This window comes from Lygodium microphyllum, chromosome 22 (genome assembly GCF_053477565.2).
Source record: "Lygodium microphyllum isolate KBCC chromosome 22, Lygodium_microphyllum_v1.1.10, whole genome shotgun sequence".
Taxonomy (NCBI): Eukaryota; Viridiplantae; Streptophyta; class Polypodiopsida; order Schizaeales; family Lygodiaceae; genus Lygodium; species Lygodium microphyllum.
In genome coordinates, this window is record NC_141156.1 from 48,050,451 (window position 1) to 48,074,098 (window position 23,648).

The 23,648-nt window shown below is 39.4% G+C and overlaps 1 protein-coding gene across 1 annotated transcript; it reads right to left on the reverse strand.

Moving 5' to 3' along the window:
- Window positions 1-15,749: 15,749 nt before the first annotated feature.
- On the reverse strand, window positions 15,750-19,839 carry LOC148017116 (short-chain dehydrogenase/reductase 1-like). Its single transcript, XM_087663213.1, has 4 exons — window positions 19,289-19,839; window positions 17,084-17,164; window positions 16,783-16,959; window positions 15,750-16,616 (listed from the first exon to the last, which is right to left on the reverse strand). The coding sequence occupies exons 1-4, from the start codon at window positions 19,754-19,756 to the stop codon at window positions 16,191-16,193; spliced, it is 1,152 nt and encodes a 383-aa protein (XP_087519339.1). The 5' UTR covers window positions 19,757-19,839; the 3' UTR covers window positions 15,750-16,190.
- Between the last annotated feature and the right edge of the window lie 3,809 nt (window positions 19,840-23,648).

The following is a 23,648-nucleotide window of genomic DNA, read 5'->3' on the forward strand; positions in this document are numbered from 1 at the left end:
CGAGCTCATGTATCTGTTAGGATGTATTTGACAATTGTTTATTTTTGTGTAGAAATTCAAAGAGGTTTACTACATCATGTATGCAATATATAATGAAAAAATACAATGTATACACACCTCACAAGCTCTCCCATCTTGTAAATGATATCACATACATCTTTGGATACACAATGGGATATGCTAGTAGGAAGTACGAACTGAATGTAAACAATATTCATAGATCAAATGATTAGATGAGGAAAAATTCATTATATCCCAAAGTTTACACATAGTTACTCCACTAATTACTATATTCATGGGTAGAGATACCCTTACTTGAATCATTTTGTGCCAATCGTGGAACTTCAAACCAGATAGTTGCTCCACACCTCTTTTCTTTTTCTTTATGAAGGCTCCCTTGAGACATCTCATACATCCTGTGGGTGTTCGAAAGCTACATATATGTTCCTTCACTATTTTTTCCTCGTTCTTTGACAGCATCCAAGGTGCATGGGGTAGCTCAATCTTTCATCTGGGTCCAATACGTGGCCAAGCTCGTCTCATGCGACCAATGGTACGTAAATCCTCCCTTACATTGACTAAATCACGAGCCCCTATCAAGTGATCCCATAATGTAGATACAACATTTTTTAATATGTGCATGGGGTCCAATAGGTGATTGATCCAGTCCAATACGAAAGATAAAAAAATATAGAGAACCTAACAAATAAACAATATATTATGTAAACAATTCATCATGCTAAATACTTTAAAGTCAATCGAGAGAAATATACTTCTTACCGACTCATGCCGAGTGGAGGGTGGCTGTTGGCATTAATCCATCTCTCCTTCCAATCTCGAATGATTAGAGATTGTGGATTCATTCCATTAGTAGGGAGAACATATTTGGGATGGTCAATAGGAAGAAATCGATGATGATTGTCATAGATAACCTTCTTTAAACGTGTCGGCCTAGAGGAAACTAGAGAGGGACCGCAAATAGGACATGCACGATATCCTGATGTGGTTAAACCTAAACAAACAAGTGAATTAATAACATGCAATTGATTCAAGTCTTGAATTTCAAATATAGAGTTATATACATGTATCTGAACACTCTCCATATCCTAGAAAGTCATGCATGGTCCACAACAACATGGGCTTCAAAGTGAAATCTCTAGAGGATGCAGATGCGCTTGTATCTTGCACCTCAATACCTTCCCATAACATTTCTAACTATTCAATCAAAGACTCTAAGTAAATGTCCATGTTTTTTACCTTGTGCTTTCCAGGAATCAGAAGGGACAACATTACATGTCCCTTTTTAATTGCCATGGATGGAGGAATATTATAGTTCACCAATATCATTGGCCATACACTGTATGATGTGCTTTTGATGCCAAATGGATTGATTCCATCCATACGTAAACCAAATCTCAAATTTCTTGGCTCTTCTTTGAAAACGGGCCACAAATTGTCTATATGTTGCCACGCTGGTGTGTGTGCACGGATCCTCCATTTTCCATCACTTGAATGATGACTAGCATGCCATGACATGAGCTTTCCAATAGACTTACACTTGAACATAAGTTGAATACGTGGAATAATAAAAAAATATCGTAAAACCTTACGAGGCACATCCATTGACTTCATCTCCACTTCGTATCTTGATTCGCCACAAACAGGATACTCTCGTGCGAACGCATGAATCCCACGAAATAAGATACAATCATTGACACATGCATGGATCTTGACATAATCGAGGCCTCCTAGAGATGTCAAGTAATGTCTTGCTTGCTCTCTCTTAGTTGACAATTTGTTTCCTTTCGGAAGCATTTGTAATAATAACCTACCTATATTTTTAAAAGTGAGTTAAAAAACCACCAACATATATTTGTGTCTAATTTCAAAATAGAACAATTAATATTATGATTCATAAGCCAAACTGAATTGATACCTACTTCAATAACGCATTCAAACTGACATTACTGCATCCATAAATTGTTTGCAAGTTAAGTATCTCGAGGGACGCATGAAGAACGGAGTACATACAACCTTCATACAACAGAGTAGATGATGCTATGTATAGTGGGTCATCTAGCTTCGTCGAGTGACCTTCTCCCCGAACCGGTTGCGAAAATAGATCGTGTACCATGTTGTCCAAAATCTCATCCTCTACAACTTGATGGGGCATTTCATGAGGGCTACTATCATGGTCATCAGTCTCCACTCTTCTTAAAGACTCTGCCTTCTCGCGTCGACGTTTTGTAGCCTCTCGACGCCCGGGAGGGAGCATCTGAGGATGTGGCACCGCATCCTACTCAACCACAAAAGGGAGTTACATGTACGTTGATATATATTTCAAACATACACTAGCAATCTTAGTGTTAAAAACAATGAATACCGGTGATTTTTCTCGGTCCCATTCTCCATACATGCTGAGGTGTGACATTGCAACTCGAGGTGCTCGAAAAATACACCCTCGACAACGATCACACATGCATTTAATTTTTCGTCGTAGCCATGCATCTCGATTATGAAGACGTAATGTTTCATCCTCACTTGAGGATGTGCTCGTTGACTCATCAACATGCACCGCACTAAGTGATGACGACAACATGATTAAACCTAATTCATTACAACATCAAATTTGTTATTAATATGTTTACATAAAAACTTCAAAATGTATTAATTATTCTAAGATATTCAATTTTAAATACACAAAACTTATCATAAATACATAAAAACTTATGATAAAAACTTACTATCAAAACTTATCTTAAATACAAAAACTTATGATAAAAATGCAAGCGTGCTAAATGTGCGTCTATGCCTGCATCTATCTACGCGTCTAAATACGCATCTATTAGCGTGTTTACGTAAAATTAGACGCACATATACACGCAAAAATAGACACAAACGTCAAAATTCAAAAGATACAAGTGATTTCTTTTCAAACTGCATCTTTCTTGCATTTTTTGCACGTTCTAGAGCTCGAGTTCAGCCGACATGCAGTCTACCTCCACTAGTCTCTTCATGACTCACGTACCTCTTCTTTCACTTCAAAGAGACAAGAAGGGAAAGAAGACAACTAAAGTGAAGAAAGCCAAGGAGAGGAAGAAAGAGAGAACAAAAGAGAGGAGAACAAGAGGAACAAGAGGCAAAGAGAGGAGACAACAAGTAGCAAGCATCAAGGGAGAACAACTCACCAAGGAGTGGAAGAAGGGGAAGGAAGCAGTGCCACCACCCGTCCACACCAAAGACCCACATTAGGGCCAAAAACGCTTCAAAAAATGCACTTTTGTTAATCACGGGATTAAGGAAAGGGCCAAAGAGAGTTCGCCACGTGTGCAAGAAAATGGTATTCTTGTCTCCTCTTTTTTAGAGATAGTGGAGTCCATTTCGTGATTCTCTCTTCTTTTTTAGCCAAAACCCCTAAAGTCTGACATGTTTTGGAGTCCCAAAGACGTTATTTACTTACAAATCTGACAAAATACGTGACAGAGATGTGATGAAATTAATAATGAGTTTTTCGAAAGTCGAGAGATCTTTCAATATTGTTTTTGGCGTCCAATACATACTCATTTGTATTCTTGGCGCTACTTTTTAGTTCATTCACCCCTCTTTGAGCTTCTTTCTCTGCGCTTTCATTCTTTTCATGGCTTCCTCCAGGCGCCCTTCTCGTTTAATACACTCTTGCACAGTCTATAGCCAGGGAGCAGATGGAAATTTTGAGCCCAAAACCTTTGCTGTAAACGATTGGGTTACCATGCTGCCATCTTGCAAGGGTTCTCATAAGGTGAAAAGAAGAAAACGAGATGATATAAAACATCACTAGAAGGGGCGTATCATTGCCTTCAAAATTATGCCCGAAGGCTGGTTTGTCAAGGTGCAACATGTTTACATGGCCAAGGATATGCACTTGCCTCCAAACGAATGTGTTCCCCAACAAACACATTGTAAGTTATTAGTTGAATAACATATATAATTCTTTTCCATTTATACAAGTTCTAACAAACGGTTCGTCATTGTAGATATCTTTCCGTCAACAAGTATTGAATGGCAACCTGTGGAAAGCCTAAGTGGGACTTTCCATGCCATTCATAAGGTATTGGCATACATTATTTATGCCGATCAAACTGTGTCTTTTTTTAGTGAATGCAAGGTTTTTATATATTATGCACAGTATGTGGTCCCCTCTAAAGCGGATAGGTATGGGAATATCAAAGATTTGCCATTGCCAAGTCTTTCATCTCTAAACTGGGAGATTCCTAACAAGGTAACGGTGCAGAGTTTCAAATTCAAAATATCTCAGGATATTAAAAAGTCCATGACAGCTGGAAGGATCTCAAGAAGAATACGTTTATCATGGTTTGTACCCCTCCATATCTTTGTGGCTTGCTTCAAAACAGCAAATTTACAAAGAACGAAGGTATCCTGGCTAAGTAGAAACTTTTCGGAAGAGGAGCCTGCCAGCACTGCGAGAAAAAATGTAACAAGTTGGTAAAAAGGGGTCCCTAAAAAAACCAACAATATGAAAGAGACTTACATTCACTCCATCTATCTTGAGTATCTTTGAATCTATTGTCCTGCAGACATTTGAAAAGCACTCTTTGCAGACATTTGAAAAGCACTCTTTTTCCATAAGTATATGTATGACTTTGTGACTTTGCAATGGTACTTCTTGTTAGAGAGAGTTATATGGTTTTCTAGGATCAACAATATCCTCATATGTGGTGTTCAAGAAGGTAGTCAGGAGCCTACCAGCACTGCAAATGGAAACATGTAACTAAAATAGATAATCAAATAAAATAAATAATTAACCAAAAAGCAAGCAGTATTCCATTCAACCCACATTCTTCCTTGGCCATGGATACCACTTAGAGAGTTCATAAGGATAATTTCTCTGGTGAGTGTATCCGATGTAAAAAAAAAAATTATGGTATTGTGATGGAATCAAAAGCTTTGAAAGACATTGTTATATTTGAACCAAATCTCAAAAAAAAATCCATTGATAACAGTGGATCAACAATACACATAATTTTAGAGATTTATTAGCTAAGAGATGTAATCAATGTCCTAAAGCTAATAGGAAAAATAAAGGAGTGTTATTTGCAATCAATAGCACAATTATTCTACATACTAAAAAATTTTAGAGTCAAAATGCCTTACCTTATGCAATAATAATATACAGAATCTAACAATTAAATATCCTTTTTACAACTAGCATGGACTTGTCCTCATGAGATATGCTAAGATAGTCCTCTTCCTCAGAAGTTCAAGAAACATTAATAACCATTTGCCCATACACCTCACCCATTCTCTTATAATTAACAGGTCCAAGTACATCGATTTTTCTCTTGCAAACATCATTCTCGGTACCTTATTCTGCTAATCATATTAAAATCTTTATTCATTAGGGTGATCTTATGAGCATGAGCAGCAACAATGTAAGGATAATTCATTAATTCATAAAGTCAACCATGTGAGGATAAGTTGATATGACGCGAGAGCAGCAAAGCCAAATTTTCGCAGGGTCATATTCGCACCGTATTGTGGAGCAGTTCATACGGTGAGAGCGTGGCAAAAAGCATAATGTTTGGTACTATACTTTTCGCTGCATATCATGGATGACTTGATATGGTGCAAGAGTGGCACAACAAAATCTCCGCAGGGGTCCTCCTCCCTCAGTATCGTGAAGGAGTAAACATGCGCGTGCAAAGTACACCCCCCCTTGTAATGACTTATTTTTTGTGAGATCTTAAACCTATCAAAAAAATTAAAACAAAATTCCATGAGTTTATTAGGCTTTGAAAAATTTTTAGAAATTTTTGGAGATTTTTTTGAGCTCATTTGCTATTTTTAAAAATATTTTTAAGCAAAAAATAGCCTGAAAAGACCCAAAAAATCACAAAAAAACCACCCAAAAATAGCATTGCCCGGCAATGCTATTTTTGGGTGGTTTTTTTGAGCTCTTTTGCTATTTTAAAAATATTTTTAAGCAAAAAAGGACCTAAAAGAGACCCAAAAAATCACAAAAAAACCACCCAAAAATAGCATTGCCGATACAACGCGAATATGGGTATCGGACTGTCCATTGCCGATACAACGCGAATATGGGTATCCGAGACAGTTGGATACCCATATTTGCGTTGTATTGGCAATGCTTGTCTCGGATACCCATATTCGCGTTGTATCGGCAATGCTATTTTTGGGTGGTTTTTTTGTGATTTTTTGGGTATCTTTTAGGCCCTTTTTTGCTTAAAAATATTTTTAAAATAGCAAACGAGCTAAAAAAAGCTTTAAAAATTTCTAAATTTTTTTCAGAGCCTAATAAAGTTATGTATTTTTTTTTTGTGAAATGGAGACTAATTATTTTGATGGTCTTTTTTTTGTGAAATTGAGATATATTACATTTGAAAAAAGAGATACAAGGATAAAGCATCAATAATGTAGTGATGCTTTCAATTATAAAATCAGTCTACTTTAGAATCAGAGTTCTGAGAGAAAGAAATAGATTCAAGTCCTTTCTATTTCCTCTTACAAATCAAGGGAATAGAACTTAAGAGATTTGCTAGGATATGATATCATGAGTAGTATCATCCCATGACATCAAGCCACCATTTAGGTATTGAAATCTGATAGTGCTAATAAGAATCACAATTGAAGATATTGAAACTTGAAACCCCATAGTGCTAATCATAGTTGAGGGTATGATGAGAAAAATACTCCCAAGAGCTAATATTAAGTAAGAAGTTGTATCCTTCATATTCTTCGAAGCATCCTGCACACATAAAATCATCTTAGTCCTAAAGTTGATATGATACACAATATCACTAATACTTCTATCTATTACTTGTTTAATTTTTTTATATTTTAAGAGACAAAATTGAATAATAAATATTTTTAATCTATTACTAGGTAAATAATTTTATCTCCCAGAAATCAAAGTACTTCCTTTCTTCTAATTATAATATATTATCCTTGTCTTATCAATTAGTCCTTGCTAAAAAGTTGATATTACAACACTGTATAATGAAGATATTCTATTTTCAAGTGTCAAGATCAAAGTGAAAATTTTCACTTTCTATTCTATTAGCTTAAGGATTATCCTTAGTATATCTATCCCTACCAATTTGCATCAACACCATGGGACTCTTTAACCCATTTTCTTATGAATCAAATTGAACAGATTGAAGAAAAAGCTTGGATTTAGTTGAAGCAAAATCTTACAGAATGGATATCTTAGGGGTTGAAGTAAAGATGCGGCTTGGATGTCCCAACCTAGTTGGGTTTGCTGAAAACTAACAAGATGATCTCGTCTCAAGTCTATGGAGGACCATATCTCTATAGCTCAATCGGCAAGTAAGTGGTATTGATCCTCTGTGTAGAGACTCTTTTGATTGTTGATCACCTTCTCAAGATTTTGTGAAAGGAGACGAAGGGAGACGAAGGGAGACCAATGCATGGTGTTGGTAAGAACCAGACGTGATTTTGGTGAGAAATTTTACGACAGAGTAAAATCTACTTTAAGAACTAAGAAACAAAGTGAAGAGGAGAGAACGATGATTCAAATGAATGCAGGCGAAAAAAGAAGCATGATTTTGGTGGGAAACATGATAGTAAAATATTCAAAATGAAATAATAATGGCCGAAAAGTGACCTCTGACATGAGTTAATGTCCTTAGGCATTTAATGGCTAACCTCTTAAATGAATAATAAATTCTCTCATTAATCACGTCTGAATGGCCAAATTTGGAGGGTTCATTATTTTAAAACCTCAACTAATTAGTAACTTAATCATTTTCTTACAAGTGCCATTTTTGAAACGTTTTTGGCCCTAATGAGGTGAGTCCTCTCTCTCTCTCTCTCTCTCTCTCTCTCTTTCTGTATTAGGATCTTTCTTTCTATGAATTTGAAGCTTTTATATCACAAAAAAATCATGGCGGTTGTTGCGGCCGACTTAACGCGTCTGACAAACAGGTGTAGATTCCAGAGTAGACGCAGATATAGACGCGCAACTGTGTTTTCTGTTATCGCGCCTACAGGCACATCTCTAAGCGCGTCTATTCTGAATGATAGACGTGAGTATACACGCACCATGCTCAGTTTTTTCCATGGTGGTACCGTGTCTCTGAGCGCGTCTATTTTGCATACTGGATGCGAGAATACACATGCTCTACTCAAAAAACAAAGGCTTTGACTTTAGGGAAGCGTCTGAGAGCGCGTCTATTCTGCATCTCGGACGCAAATATACACGCGCCAGCTCTGATAAAAAAGACAAGCTTTTATTTCTGGAATTGTACAAACATGTTACACAATAGTATAGTTTACACAATATTACAGTTTAGCAAATTTGTCTTATTCCTGTGTTTTGTTTGCAGATATCGCATCCTGGTTCATCTAGCAATGACCCAGATTTGGAGCGCATGAATGATACATTGGTCTTGCTCAGCAAAGGGGTCAATGCTTTTTTTGGAGGTTTTCCTAGTAAGGAAGACTTCATGGAAGAGATGACTAGATACCTTAGCCGCTCTCCCACAACAGATGAGGTATTCAGCGTCATGTTTGAAACGCCTTTGACGTCTTTTCCTGGCATTGCTTTCCAAACACCAAATGTCCAAACCCCAATTGCAGGTACTCCACGTGCAGCGCCTGTACATGCATCGGCTGAAGCACAAGCATCAGCCCGACGCACGTGCATTTGCGGAAGCATGTGCATCCAACGAGGCAGAGAATAGTCGACAGAGAGGGAGGAGGGAGAGTCGAGGGGGAGAACCAGGCTTGTGTGGGGGTTGCCTAGGAGGTGGCGAGCGATCACCCTCACCAGAATATCACGTAGAGGAGCTTGTACGCTAGTACTATAGAGTTACAGATATTGGTGGCATCTTCCATGATGATGAAGGAAGGGATGTAATGGCGTACATGAGGAGCATCGTGCATGCGACGTATAAAGATTGTTTCATTCACTTCAAGAATCCGAAAAGCGGCTTGTGGTAGGAGGTGCTAAGGGCAGTCCATAGGAGGTACCCAAATCCTTAGGGTCAGTGATTCTTGGATGATTGGGGACGCACAAAAGTGAGGGATTTGCTTCACAACAAAAGATCCCACCTCATGACACACGCCAGGAGTCACTGCGGAGACAAGAGGAGGGGCGTGGAGCCTATAGCCAACCACCTATGTGCCACCACATAGAGTGGAAGAAAGCCAAGAAGAAAGCAACAGAGAAAGTGAAGAGTTTCCAGCACGCAAAGGCACGACGCATCCAAATGGAAACTATGGGATCGTCGCATTACGGATCGGGTGACAGAGAGTCGTGGGAGGCAGAGTTTATAAGTATATTTTGATTTCTAGTTTTTTAAAATTTATACACTACAACAGAAACGAGGCATAGACGCGCATGTTAGATGCACAAAGTCGGGCGCGTCTATCATAGCATCTATAAGTGCGTGTAAACGTGCGTGTAAATAGATGCGAATTGTGCATCTATATATCCACGCAAATAGACGCTAATATAGACGCGTCAGCAGACACACAATTATTTAACCACCTAAAATTGCAATTCACATAATTAAAAAACCAAATTTAATAATTATTTAACCACCTGAAATTGATTCTTGAGCATGCACGTGTGCGGATGATAAAAACCATAGAATTAAGAAATATACACATTGAATCATTGAATTAAAAAAATAGAGTTAATGATTACTCGAAGTACCATTGGCATCCTCGAAGTGAGCAAGGACACCATAATCTCGGGCATTTCTCTTTTCATATTTACGTTGAGTTCGAAGATGTTTACCCTCACACCAAAGTGCATTGAATAATGTGCACTAGTCGTAAAACATAAAAGATCAAACTAGACATGCTGGACCCTCACGAGGTGTTCAAATAACTAGACATACTGGACCCTCACGAGGTGTCTGTAGCAAAACATACTGGGTAGATGAAAGAGCCCTTAAGCTATGGTACACTTACTTGTGCCTTAAAACAAAGATCGGCATTACTCCTACTCTAGACTTGGATAAAAGTGCCAGTGAAGACTCGAGTGTTTTATGGCTCGAGACTCAATCTATGAATGGAAAAATATCACGTCCACATCTAGGTTCTATCCCACCCTTCAAGTTCAAAAAGGGCATGGGGTTTGGAATTCCTGGCTTTTTTAAAGGCAAGCCAAAACCATTGAATAGTTTGATGGAAGGCCCTCCCTTTTTCTATTTTGAAAATGTTGATAACGTTTCCAATTCAAAGTGGGAGACCATCAAATGGCATTTGAATGGCATAGATCCAGAGTTCACAAACTCTAGATATTTTTCAGCATGCTTTAGGCTGAGGTGGTTATGTTTATAACCTTCCAGTAGATGGAAGAAGGTTTATCCTTCCCCCTGCTCCCATGACAATCTTTGAGGTGCTTCCGAAAACAAAGAAGTATTGGCCCCCATGGGATCCGAGAGAGAAGTTGAATTGCATAAACACAGAGGGTGCCCCTAGCACTACATGTGGATTAATCAGAAAGATATTTTCTTCCCACAAAGAAAGCAAGATACCTTCTTATCTTCAACATGAGATTGTCCTGGCATGCAAAATATGGAACTTGGTTTGGGTCAGCCCAGGCCAAGCTGCCCCACTTGAACCCCATGAGATTGAGCTGGTGCTTGGATACGATCATGACCACACTTGAGGCTGCTCTACCCTTTTAGATTGGTATGATGCATTGGGCAACTCATTTCAGGTCAATACTATTGCGTACAGTCTTTCACCACTGAAAGAATTATATCCGTAAGGTTTAACAGTTCTGTCCTTATTCTCGAGCCTTGGTGGGAAAGAAGTGGCATTGCACAAATTGGGTATCATTTTGAAGGCTGTTGTTATTGTGGAGATCAATGATAAATGTAAAAACATAATAGCCAGCTAGTGGAACAAAACCTTCCAAACAGGCCGATTTCAAATGGAGGATGATGTTAGAGATCTTACTGATGATAAGTTGGCTGAGATTGTGGATGCAATGGGAAAGATTGTGGATGCCAATTCATAGCATGAGTAGATTGATGTAAATCAGTTGGCTTGTGCATATGCAAGCTATTCCAATCATGTCAAGGTGCACTTATAGCTCACATATCTTTGATTGATTGATGGATAATATGCCTTTCTCTATCTCTTTCGTGTACACCTTCATTGCATTATCTTTATCTTGCTAAAAACCATTCATGCTTTATCCACCTATTAATACACAAGTGGGATAATATGCAATTGTAAGTGGGATGGTCTAGTAAGTCACTACATATATATGTGCCAATTGACTTGCCAATGTGTTATCTCTTATCCTCAAGCAATTGATTCCCTAAATGCATGCATTGATTGGATAGGGCATGCCCTATACAAATGTGATTGGATAGGGCATGATGATTGGATGTATATATAAATCAAAGGTTGACTTGTGCATTTGCAATATGTCACCACATAGGTCAATTGATTCCCTAATTATGCATGCATTGATTCCTTAAATTGTTCCTGCGCGTCTGTAAGTGCGTGTAACAGGAATTATCTGCGCATATACACGCGCCATTACACACATTGACAAACGCGCCACGCAAGTATAGAAGAATTTAAAAAAAGTTGTGGCTTTCTTTTCAAACCTGTGCTTTCTTGCGTTTTTTGTGCATTTTCTGTAGTTCGAGCTCGACATCACTACTCGTGTCTATCTATCACTTCATGAAGACAACGAGGCAAGGAAATAAGAGTAAAAAAAGGACAGGAGGAAGAGAACAAGATTGAAGCAACTTACCAAGGGAAGGGAGAAGGAGGACAAGGAGCTTGCAACCTAGCCACCGCCACCCGTTGGAACAAGCAAAGAAGGTGAGTTCTTCTTCTCTCTCTCAATCTTTTTTGGTTTCTCTGTTTGTTTGTCTCTCTCTTCTCTCTCTTCACATGCTGGATCTTGTCATCTATGGAGGCTTTTTAGCTTTGTTTTTTAAGCAAGTTTAAGAAGAAATGGTGCGACTGTGGGCGTCTGTCACAGCACGTCCAGATGACAGTGTAGATGCGGCTGTAGACGCGGAAATAGATGCGCTGACAAACGCCCACAAAGACGCCCTGACAGACGTAGACAGAGACGTAGGTATAGATGCGCACAGAGACGCAGGTATAGACGATGTATGTAATATGTTTCATCTGCACAGGGTAATATGATTTTTCTTGTGTAGATGTGGAATCCTGGATCCTCTAGCACCCCATTCAACAAGGAGCAATTCATGGGGGAGATGACCAATTATCTTGGTCGCCCTCCCACTGCAGATGAGGTTTTTAGTGTGATGTCTGGGATACCTATCACATCTTTGCCTACACAGGGATCAGCTGAGGTACATGGATCGGCCGAAGCACGTGCATCTCCAAAAGCACGTGCATCTATAGAAGCACGTGTATCGAGTGAGGTAGAGGGTAGTGCATGTCGAGGGAGGAGGGAGAGTGGTGTAGGAGGACGAGGAGGTCGAGGGCTTTGTGGGGGTTGCCTAGGTGGTGGCTCTCGATCACCCTCACCGGAAAATGAGAGAGGTGAGCCTCCACAAATGTACTACTCTATCACTGATGGTGGTATCTTGCATGACTTTGAGGGGAGGGAAGTGATAGCCTACTTGAGGAGTGTCGTGCATGCCACATACAAAGATTGCATGATTCCCTTCAAGCACCAGAAAAATGGTTTGTGGCAAGAGGTGCTGCGGGCAGTACATAAAAGGTACCCTAATCCCGAGAATTCATGATTCTCAGATGATTGGGGACGGTCAAAGGTGAGAGACGCGCTTCATAACAAGAGGTCTCACCTTATGGCGCGCGCCAAGGAGTCATTGCGGAGACAAGATCAGGGGCGCCTTGGATATGGCCAACCACCCAATTGCCACCGCAAGGAGTGGAAGAGGCCAAGAAGAGAGCAGCGGAGAAAATGGCCAGTCGCCAGCATGCAGAGGCGTGACGTATCCAGATGGCAACCATGGGATCGTCGCATTATGGATCGGGTGGTAGGGAGTCATGGGAGGCTGAGTTTGTAAGTATTATTTGATTTCTTTTTTTAAATTAAATTTTGTAATTTGTTTCACTTCATTATGTAGTGTGTTTTAATACGTTGTATATTCAAATTGTTTTGTAGTATCATATCGTTGGTAGGATGCCTACTCCTAGAGAGGTAGGCTACCATCGAGGTCATAATCGGGTGTCCACTTGGCAGCATTTCTACGAGGAGGGACTCATCACGGAGGAGTAATATAATCGTGCCATGAGGATTCCACCACCAGAAGAGGTATGTTTTATTTTTTACATGAAAAGTATAGATAACTCTAATTTATTGTTTGTAATGGTATTTATATACCTTAATCCTTTGTGTAGGCAAACCTTGATGCAGTTGAGGATAGCGAAGGGGGGACTAGCAGTAGCAGTGGCGGCAACAGCATCAGCACAGGCAGCGGTGGTGGTAGCGATGATGATGCCTCTTCTGAGGAGATATAGAGGAGCCCCATGCATGCATGCCTCCCCTTGGCTTGTAATTTTCATTTTTGATATGTATTACTTTTAGCTAGTGCTTGCGACCATGATGTCACAAGCACTAGAACTCATAATGTAAAAACGTTTCATCTATATATATGAAATTTCGTGTGCTACATACATTATTTTGTTTTCAGTATCCAATCTTCGAAATAATCTTTCTCTGTTATCCCTAAGCATACAATTTGATGTTGATGGGGGGAAAAAAACCAGAGAACATGTGGCTTTGCAGGCCACATGCTCTCTGGTTTTTTTTTCATACCTCTGTTTTGCACGTCTATCAGCGCGTCTAAATTGCAGGATAAATGCGCGTTTATTTTCGTCAAAAACTTTCAGAGTAAACGTGGTTTTAGACGCGTAGATACATGCTTGTATAGATACATAATATGAATATGTCCACTTTTTTAAAAATATGATTATATATTTACATAGCGCGTTTATATGCGCGTCTAAGTGTGTGTGTAACGCTGATTATAAGCGCGCTTTTAAACGCGATTTTGTAGACACGCAAATAGACGCGTTAATAAACACGCCCGACATTTTTTTTCACAATTCAAATATTGCGTCTACAAGCGCGTCTATGAACCCTTTTTGTTGTAGTGATATTTTTTTCAATTCTTTATATAATTTGTTCTAATAGATTGTGTCTCATAATTATTTGTATATCATAATTATTTTGCAGACTACTATCGTTGGTAGGATACCTACTCCTAGAGAAGGTAGGTTACTATTGAGGCCATAACCGCACAGCCACATGGCTTCACTTCTATGAGGAGGGTCTCATCACTGAGAAGCAATACAACCGGGCTATGAGGATTCGACAGCCAGAGAAGGTATGTTTTTCTTACTTTCCTATTAAAACTATGGCTAATTATAACTTTTTCTTTGCAATTATACGTAAGCAACCTTGATCTTTTGTGTGTGTAGGCGAACCCCGATGTGGAGCATAGCGAGGAGGGGGATAGTGACGCCAGTAGCGATGGTGGTACTAGCGAAGATGTTTCTTCTTCAGATTCGTAGAGGAGCACCATACCTCCTCTATGGCCTTGTTTCCTTATTTTTCTATTATCCATCTTTGAGCCTACTGCTGCTTGCGGCCACGCTTTAGGTCGCAAGCACTTAAACTCCCCATGTAAATGCGTTTTATATATAATGAATACATGGTTTTTTGTTTTCAATTCTTGTGCCTTCAGATCCATTGTGTTTTCCCCAAATGCACAAATGGATGCATGGGAGGGGGGAAAAAAAACCAAAGAGCATGTGGTTGCAACCAGAGAAGAGCATGTGGTTGCACATGCTCTTTGGTTTTTTTCTCCAATTTTATGCTTCGCGTCTATTTGCGCGTCCAAATTGCAGAAAATGCGCATCTATACTCGAATCTAAAATGCAGAGTACACGTGCCCATAGATGCGCTATATAATTCAAATTGATAAAAAGGAATTAAATATATTTTTAAAAAAAGGAGACTTTTGGTTTTACGATCGCGTCTACTGGCGCATGTAAAAGCGCGTCTACGCACGTGTCTATGTGCCCGTCTAATCTTCCATGTAGATGCGCTTGTAGATGCACAAAAGAAATTAAATAAATAATAATTTTGGTTTTCGTCTGCATGTTTATTTATGCGTGTATATACGCGTCTATTGGTGCGTGTGGATTTTCTTATACACGCGACTATAGACACGAAATGGTACACGCGCATTTAGACGGGCTTATAGACGCGCCCGTAAGATTTTCTCTCAATTCAAAAAGCATGTCTAAGAGCGCATCTAAGAGGCCTTTTTGTTGTAGTGAAAAGACGAGTCCACAAGCAAAAATGGCACCACATGATGCAAACACTCAACGACAAAATCTCCTTCAACGAATCTAAACATCTAATACCATGTTAGAAGAGCAAAACACCTAGTGGAATAATGAAAGACATAAGATTGAAGAAAGAGATGATGCGCGATATAACCCGGAATAGGAATCCACTATAACAAGAGTACAATGGTTGAACACTAGCTCACACACTCCATAAGCTCCCTCTCTCCTCACAGAGTATCTGCAAGTACAAGAATGGATAGATAATGGATTGTGGCCACATTTCCTCATTTTATAGACAAAAGTAAAGGAGTTGAACTACCATAGTTATTGCGAACTATGACAAGAGTACAATGGTTGAGCACTAGCTCACACACTCCACGAGCTCCCTCTCTTCTCATCAATGAGTATCTACAAGTAAAGAATGGATAGACAATGGATTGTGACCACACTCCCTCCTTTTATAGACAAAAATAAAGGAGTTGGGCTACCATAGTTGGCCAACTACCAAATAAAGAAAAGAGAGTGCCCATAAATTAGGCCATTGGTGCCCATGAACCTGTGTTATAATTACTTCTAATATGACTATATAAATGGTTAAAATGTGTAAAAAAATGAAGATTTACTAAAAAAGATTGAATATTGTATTCAAGAACCTTTAACAAAAAGTGTTGAGAACCACAATTCTTAAACAAGAAGATTTTATTTGAAACTCTCAAGGTGTTGTTCCTCTCCATCACACCAAAAATATAATCAAAGTGACTTCAAATCTCTTTTGTAACTAAAGCATATTTCCTAGATCAGTGTTACCTTGATAGAAACAAAGTGTGTGATGCGAAAAGTGTCTACAGTCTTGGTTTTTGCATCATAATCCTTGTTTAGAACTCATAGGGCTGTTTTTGAAAGAAAAATTGACCAGATGGTCGAGGATGTGGAAGATTTGCCAACCAAATGATAGATTGGGTTGCTTCAATAATGGAAAATTCTCCCATGTTGGAAACCATATCTGTCTTTACAAAACCTGGATGCACAACATTAATAGTGATCCCATACTGGCCTTGTTTTGCAAGGTTACGGGAGAGGACCCTTGTGTAAGCATTCAATGCTATTTTAGATACCCTATAGCCAGGCAACACAAGTGGCCAACTTAAGCTAGGATTTTTCATATCTACTTCTTCAGGATTACTTGGTAAGAAATCCATGTTCAAATCCTCCAAAAATTTCCCAACGAAATCATCCACATTGATTTCCTCCAAAGTTTCAATTTGTGATAACTTCTTTCGAAGAGTTTCATTTGGCAAATTCTATTTTCCAAAGAACAAGGAGACATTAGAACATTGTTAAAGTCGTTCAATGTTCTTTGTATGCTAGAATGTGGCAATAAACAATACAAAGAAGCATAAATTTTAAATCTTAAACATATATCTTTTAAATAAAGTATTGGAAAGATTATGTGAAAGTTGCTTATACCTCTAACTTTCCAGCAGAAGATGAAATGTTTATGATCTGACCACCTCTTTTAGATTTTGAAAGAAGTGGAAGCATTGCTTGAATCATCCTCTTTACTCCAAAATAGTTTGTTTCTATGCAGTTTCTTTGTTGGTCAAGGTCTACCCTTATAGCTTTGACTTGATGAAGAACACTTTTCTGCATTGATCCACCATTAATTAAACTACTCGCAAATGAATGGTTTGGAAAAATTCAAGAAGAATATTACTAAAATTATTTTACAATCAATGTGTTATAGAAGTATTGGATGTGTAGTGATTACCCTAATTTCAAGAGCTGTCAGATTATTATTTTGAATATAGTCCATGTCCATTGTAGCACCTAAAAGTCCAGCATTATTGATCTAAAAAGTAAATGTTAGTACTTGAAAACATATAAATGACATGCAATAAAAATAATAGTGTATCTCTTGTTGGCATGCCACATTATTGATATGATAGTGTCAACTAACCCTTTTTAATGTATACCTTCATTCAGCATAGATAGGACATTTTCATTAGGTAATTTGGTAGTTACTTACAAAAAATAAACTCATTCGATATTGTAGATGAAGTTCCACTAGAGAGCTATTAAAATGATAAAATAAATGAATTTCTATCACTACATCATGATAACAAGAGGACAATATGATTTTTTTTCTATAATAAGCAACTTAGTCTTGAAAAAATTGGAGAATATAAACCACCATTTGTTGCATCTAAGCATTTTTCCACATGCCTAAAAATTACCATTGTCAAATGTGGTAGGTCATTGAAGTATCAAGTTAATCAATGTACCAAAGCTAAAAGTTGTAAATCTTTCCATTTTAATCCATTAAGTTTATGTATGCCATACATATGTTAGCTTATATGTCTTTTAAGATGGAACCTTTTCTGGGGCAATATGTTCTGTAGAACTCCACAACTATTACATATTCATTCATATGGTGAGCTACTTGGGATTACAATTGTGTAATGCTATATTAATTGATGAAATGTGACACCATTTTCTTATGGGGTTTGTGTCTTGGTATCGTAGGAGATGTAACTAGTAATATACTAGAAAGAATCATATACACACTAAACATACTTTAACTTGTAAAACTATTCACACTTCTTTTGTTTATGGGGTTGGGGTCTTGATGTTGTTGTTTAAGACATAGCCACTAAGATACTACATAAGATTCTTTACTTTTGACAGAACTTGTACATTGTCGATAATTTGTTCATTTTCCATTTTTTGGAATCCTTCTAGATATAAAACTTGGAGACCTAGCCTTTTGCCATTTACCTTATTTCAAAGGTGATTAACCATATAGTTGATCTTTCAATGCATATAGTTCTCTACCTTCTTATCTTCTCCATGTATCCTCTCTCTCTCTCTCTCTCTCTCTCTCTCTCTCTCTCTCTCTCTCTCTCTCATATTAATGGCATATATGATGTGAATTTGCATGGAAATTAGATTGCATTCCATATAATGTATTAGTAACATTGTTATTGGCTTTGAAAAGCCTAGCCCATCATAGCAGAAGCAAGTAGGTCTTTCTCTGGGTTGCATTTATATTCCCTTCATAGCTTAAGTTTGATGTCCATACTAGGTTTTTATCTTATGGGATCATAGTGCACTAGTGTTGATCTCTTTAACAAGTGGCTTGGATATTAATAAGTGCATCTTGTAAGGGCGTAGGCCTCATCACCTCAAGACAAAAATCTAGGGGTGCATCAAGACCTTGCAAAATAGGGCCACTTGTCTCACTACTTGTTCAATAGTAAATGTCAAAGTGTACCTTCTCAAGTTCATGAACTTGATGCAATACTCCTCTAAAGTTAACTAAAGTTGCTTGAGACAGAAAAGCTCATTCATCTTAATGGACTAAGGAAAGAGGAGAAGGTAATGCTCCTTCAACCCAAGTTTGAGAGGCATTTGTCATTGCATTGTCCTTGCACCATTGTTCTCAAAAAATAGTGAAACCCACAATAGTAACACACAATCTTAAAGTGAGTAATGCATGGACATCCAACGAAGGAGAGGTCTTCCAAATGCTTTGTAACCTTCTTAGTTGCATTACCCAATATCATAGTTGGAAGGTAAGTCAGTTTTACTTATTCAATTATTATATTAGGATGCCACTAGGTGGATGGAGAATAGATTAAAGAATTTGTCTCTAGTTGCATGAAGGAACTTATACTAATTAAGCATAGCAACTAGGATACATATAATTATAAGAAGAGGATGGAGTGACTTATCAGGGGACATTGTCATGCCTAGAGTCTTGACTAAACTTTTAAAGCAAAGGTGACCATATTTTTAGTAAGCAAGGAGGGAGAAAAACATGAGACACCATGACAATTCACTTTACTTGCAAGACTACCACAAAGTCTAGAGATACAATGTTTGCTTTACTTGCAAGATTCCGAGAGAAAGTTTAGTATGAACGCCTAGGTGTCGCACGACCCTCAGCAAGGTGTCATTAGGCGCAGTGACTTACGAGGAGATCGAGGCGGCCAAAGCGGAGGCGGAGCCAGGAGGCGAGGGCCGAGACGGAGCGAGGGCAGGTGACGTCCAGCTGGTGGAAGTGCACGTTGGTATGATGATCTCCGTGGTTGGATGCCGAGAGGGAGGCCATTGCCTCTCGGCCGAGCTCCGGATTGCGGGCTGTCAGCACCACCTCCATCTTGAGATATGGCGCCCCCCGATTATCAGCATCATTATTAATTCCTTCTTCTACAACAGCTGCTGCTTCAGTCGATCTCCCTTGTTCTTCTTCTTCTCCTCCTCCTTCTTCGTACTCTTTGTCACGAGCATGATCATGATCATCACCATCAATTGTAAATTCCGGTTGTAGTACTGGACGGCATGTAAGCCGTAATTGCGCGAGCTGCTTCACCAGCTCGAGCCCAATCCCTCTGTTTGCTCCTGTCACCACAGCCACCAGTCTTGTCGATCTTTTCGCCATCCACTCTCTCACTCTCTCTCTCTATCGACTGTATAACACCTCTCTCTCTCTCTCTCTTTCTCTCTACACATAGAATTTCGATCCCATCTTTCGTCAATCCGACAGTATAGATGCCCTTAGCTGTGATGCACCAGCTTGCCGGCCTTGATCTTATCTTCAACCTTGTCCTAAATGAGGTTTAATTTAATGTGTAAGGATGGATATTCGATGGATCTGGAGACCGATGTGAAACGGAATGCAATTTAGTACGGCATTAGATGTGACGTTGTTGGCCATGGCTAAAAAGGTACCAGTTCGCTTAAAAGCCACGACAAGGTGGTAATCAACAAGATGATCAGAGAGCGGGCTCCATGCAACGATCATCGACAATGTCAGGGAACCGTAACAGTAGTGTCGCCAGAAACGTCAAAGGGTGGGTTCAAAGAGCACTAGCAGCCAAATAAGGTACTCCCAGTCTAAGGAAAAGCTACTTTGCTTCATAAGAAAGAGAAATGGGAAGACGCACCTCCCTTCGAAGGAGAGGAAATGTCTGTAAATGGCAAAGGTATCATGTCTTATGCTGTACCGATCAGTACGCCTCAATTGGGCTCCATCCCAGCATGACCCATGACGTAAATTCCTTCGTCTCTTCACCAAAAGGCACGGAGGATCACCAATTCAGTGCAAGCCTCCTAGGAGGTTTCTTAACACCAATGTTGTGACTCATCAAATAGAAGCTTCTTGTAATGAATGAGGCTGAGAGGAGAGAGGAGAGTGAGCACAAGTGAGAGAAAGAGAAGAAGAAGAAGAAGAGAGAGAATTACTAGAAGAGGAGAGAGATTAAAGACATGAAAGAAGGGAGAAAGGGGGAGGAAGCCATGGAAGCTAAAGAAGGTGAAGAGTCAATTCTTGATTATCAATAGAGCTCCTAAATTGGGTCTCTTACACCTTTTACACCCTAGTCAATGTGATTGGGTATCTAATCCTTAGTTCTCGTGCACCTTGCTCACTCATCACATTCCATCTTGACCCTGAAAGCTTTTGCCCTAAAAAACAAAAGCTAGTTGGAGGGACTTGTCAGAGTGGCTAGTGAGTAGGGCTGCAGAGTACTACTCTAATCAACATTACAATGAGAAGATTAGATGGGGGAGAGGCATGTATCTAAGGAGAATTAGTACAAAGAGCAAGATATGGCTGACATGCATGCTATGGGCATGGTCGCAAGAGAATAGTGCCACTAATTCATTTTAATTGAGGGCATGAAAACCATGGATGGCATGCTATCCACCATAGGCCTACTAAGGTAAATCTATCATAACTTTTGATGGGCTGCTCCAAATGGGGCGTGTTGCATCAAAATGAAGCTTATGACAAGCACTTTCAGTCAATGTATAAAGTGCATAGTTATAATTAATGTAGGTACAAAACTATTCTAAAACAATGTATAGTTTGCAGACATTGTGGGGGTAAAATGGGGCATATCCATCTAGTCTTCCACCCATTGGGCCTCTTGGAGATGACAAAACTCGTCCATAGTAGTGGCTGGGTGCCCAGAGGCTTCTTCTAGGGGTCGGCCTTGCCATTTGATGAGGTATTCCATGATAGATTCGAGATCTCAAGTGTTTATCTAGTTGCCTAGTGATTACCTCAGGGATATACTGAATGATACCTTCTTCATCTATGGGAGGTAGCTCTTCCACATAGTCTATTGAGGTACCAATGAAGGACTTAAACTGACTGACATGAAACACATTGTAAATCTTGGTGGTGGGGAGAAGCTCTAACTAATAAGCCAAGTCACCAACTCTTGAGGATCCGATAGGGGACATAGAAATGATGAGCGAGCTTGTTACTACTACCCTCCTTGAGATAAAGTAATAAGACTCAAGCACTTTCAAGAGAACCAACTCTCCTCTTAGAATTCCAAATGCCTTCTTTTCTCAAGTGATCTTGTGCCTTTTGATGATTCACTTTGCATTGTTGAAGCAAGGCTTGGATGTACTCTAGCTCCTCTTTACTTTGGGGTTTGATCTTATCATTGAACATGACTGTAGGGAGGGAAACCTTATACCCGTATAGTATCTCTAAAGGAGAAAACCTAATTCTAGAATGGATGGAGTTGTTATATGCAAATTCAGCCAAGTAAAGCTACATATACTAACTATGTTGTACATCATGGAAAAAGTGCCGTAGTAGGTAGATCTCAAACCATTTATTTACTCTTTTAGTCTGACCATCAGTCTGTGGGTCAGTGGTGGATGAAGCAAGATTCGTGCCCAAAGATCTGAAAACTGCTTGTCAAAAGTTGCTCATAAACTTGGCATCTTGATCATGTAGTACTATGACTTACGGTAGCCCATGCAACTTACATGCTCCATAAACTGAGTGGCCACATGAGATGTGGTATACTAGGTCTTAGTTAGGATGAAGTGGGTAGCCTTAGTGAGGCATTCAACTACCACATATATACTATTCCATCCTTTCTTGGTGATGGGTGGGCGAGTGATAAAATCCATAGTGATTTGTGTCCATTTCCCTTTAGGAATAGACAAGGGTTGTAAGAGACCAATGGGTATATGCATGACATCTGTCTGCGGACAATCGGCTTGTGAAATCTTGACATGAGAAGGTAATGGACAGCCAATAGGCTTAACATCCTGCATGCGGAAGCGCTCAAGGACTTTATGTACGTACTCCCTCTGTGACAGATAGAGAAGTCCCTGAGATCTATCGCACGTGATGCGCATACCAAGTATATGAGAGGCATGTCCTAGATCTTTCATCTCAAAGCTCTTCTTGAGTTGAGCCTTAAGAGCATCGAGCTCCTCATGAGCTGTCCCTGCTAAAAGCATGTCATCCACATAGAGTATCAAATCAGTAAAGAACTGTCACGGGCTTTCTTCGTGTACAAGCACGGATCCATAGCACTGCGGTTGTAGCCCTGTGACTACATGAATGCATCAAACTTATGATACCATTTCCTAGGTGCCTACTTCAAGCCATATAGAATCTTCTTTAGTTTGCACACTAGGTGTTCCCTCCCAGGGTCTACAAAGCCCTTAGGTTGCTCCATGTAAATATCATCAATTAAGTCCCCATGTAAAAAAGTCGTCTTGATATTCATCTAGTACAAGTCCATGTCAAGCTGTGCAACCAAGGCCAAGACTAAGTGTAGGGTGGTCATCTTGACCACAGGAGAAAAGACTTCATCAAAGTCAACACCATGCTTCTGCTTAAAATCATTGGCAACCAATCAAGCCTTGTATGCTGGCTTAGGGTGTCCAGGGGTACTTTTCAACTTGTACATCCACTTGCATGGCAAAGTCTTCTTACCAAGAGGCAAGGAAACCAAATCCCAAGTCTTATTCTTATGCAATGAGTCAAGCTCAAACTGCATAGCCCTCTCCCAAGATTGACAATCACCCCTACACATAGCCTCATCATAAATAAGAGACTCTCCTGCATCTGTAACCAGTACATAATCCATAGAGGGCGCAAAATGGTCAGGAGGTCTTCTATCTCTAGTAGAATGCCTCAAGCTAGGCTATGCTATCTGACCAACATCGTGTCTAGCATCAGCATGTCTAACATCTGGGCTATGAGCATCAGGTGATGCTGGCGGTGTCTAGCTGGCCGTGGAGCAGGCTGAACGGGAGCAGGTGGCTCGTCCTGAAAGATAACTCTGCATACCTCAACCACTTTTTTAGGTTGCATATGCATTTTGTCCTCATGAAAGATGACATCATGACTGCGAATCACTTTCCGTATGCTTGCGGATTCCATAGACGGCAAACCATCTCTCCTGCATCTCCATAGCCAATGAAAATGCATTTGACACTCTTAGGATCTAGCTTATTGTGTTTGTCCTTGGGCACATGGCAGAATGCCTTATAGCCAAAGACACACAAAAGAT

Excerpts from the sequence above, each read along its gene's own strand:
- LOC148017116 (XM_087663213.1), bottom strand. The coding sequence starts at position 19,756 with ATGGCGAAAAGATCGACAAGACTGGTGGCTGTGGTGACAGGAGCAAAC. Across the intron at positions 16,960-17,083 it reads TGACAGCTCTTGAAATTAGG|AAAAGTGTTCTTCATCAAGT; the intron begins GTAATCACTACA and ends GGATCAATGCAG. Across the intron at positions 16,617-16,782 it reads CTTCTGCTGGAAAGTTAGAG|AATTTGCCAAATGAAACTCT; the intron begins GTATAAGCAACT and ends TTTGGAAAATAG.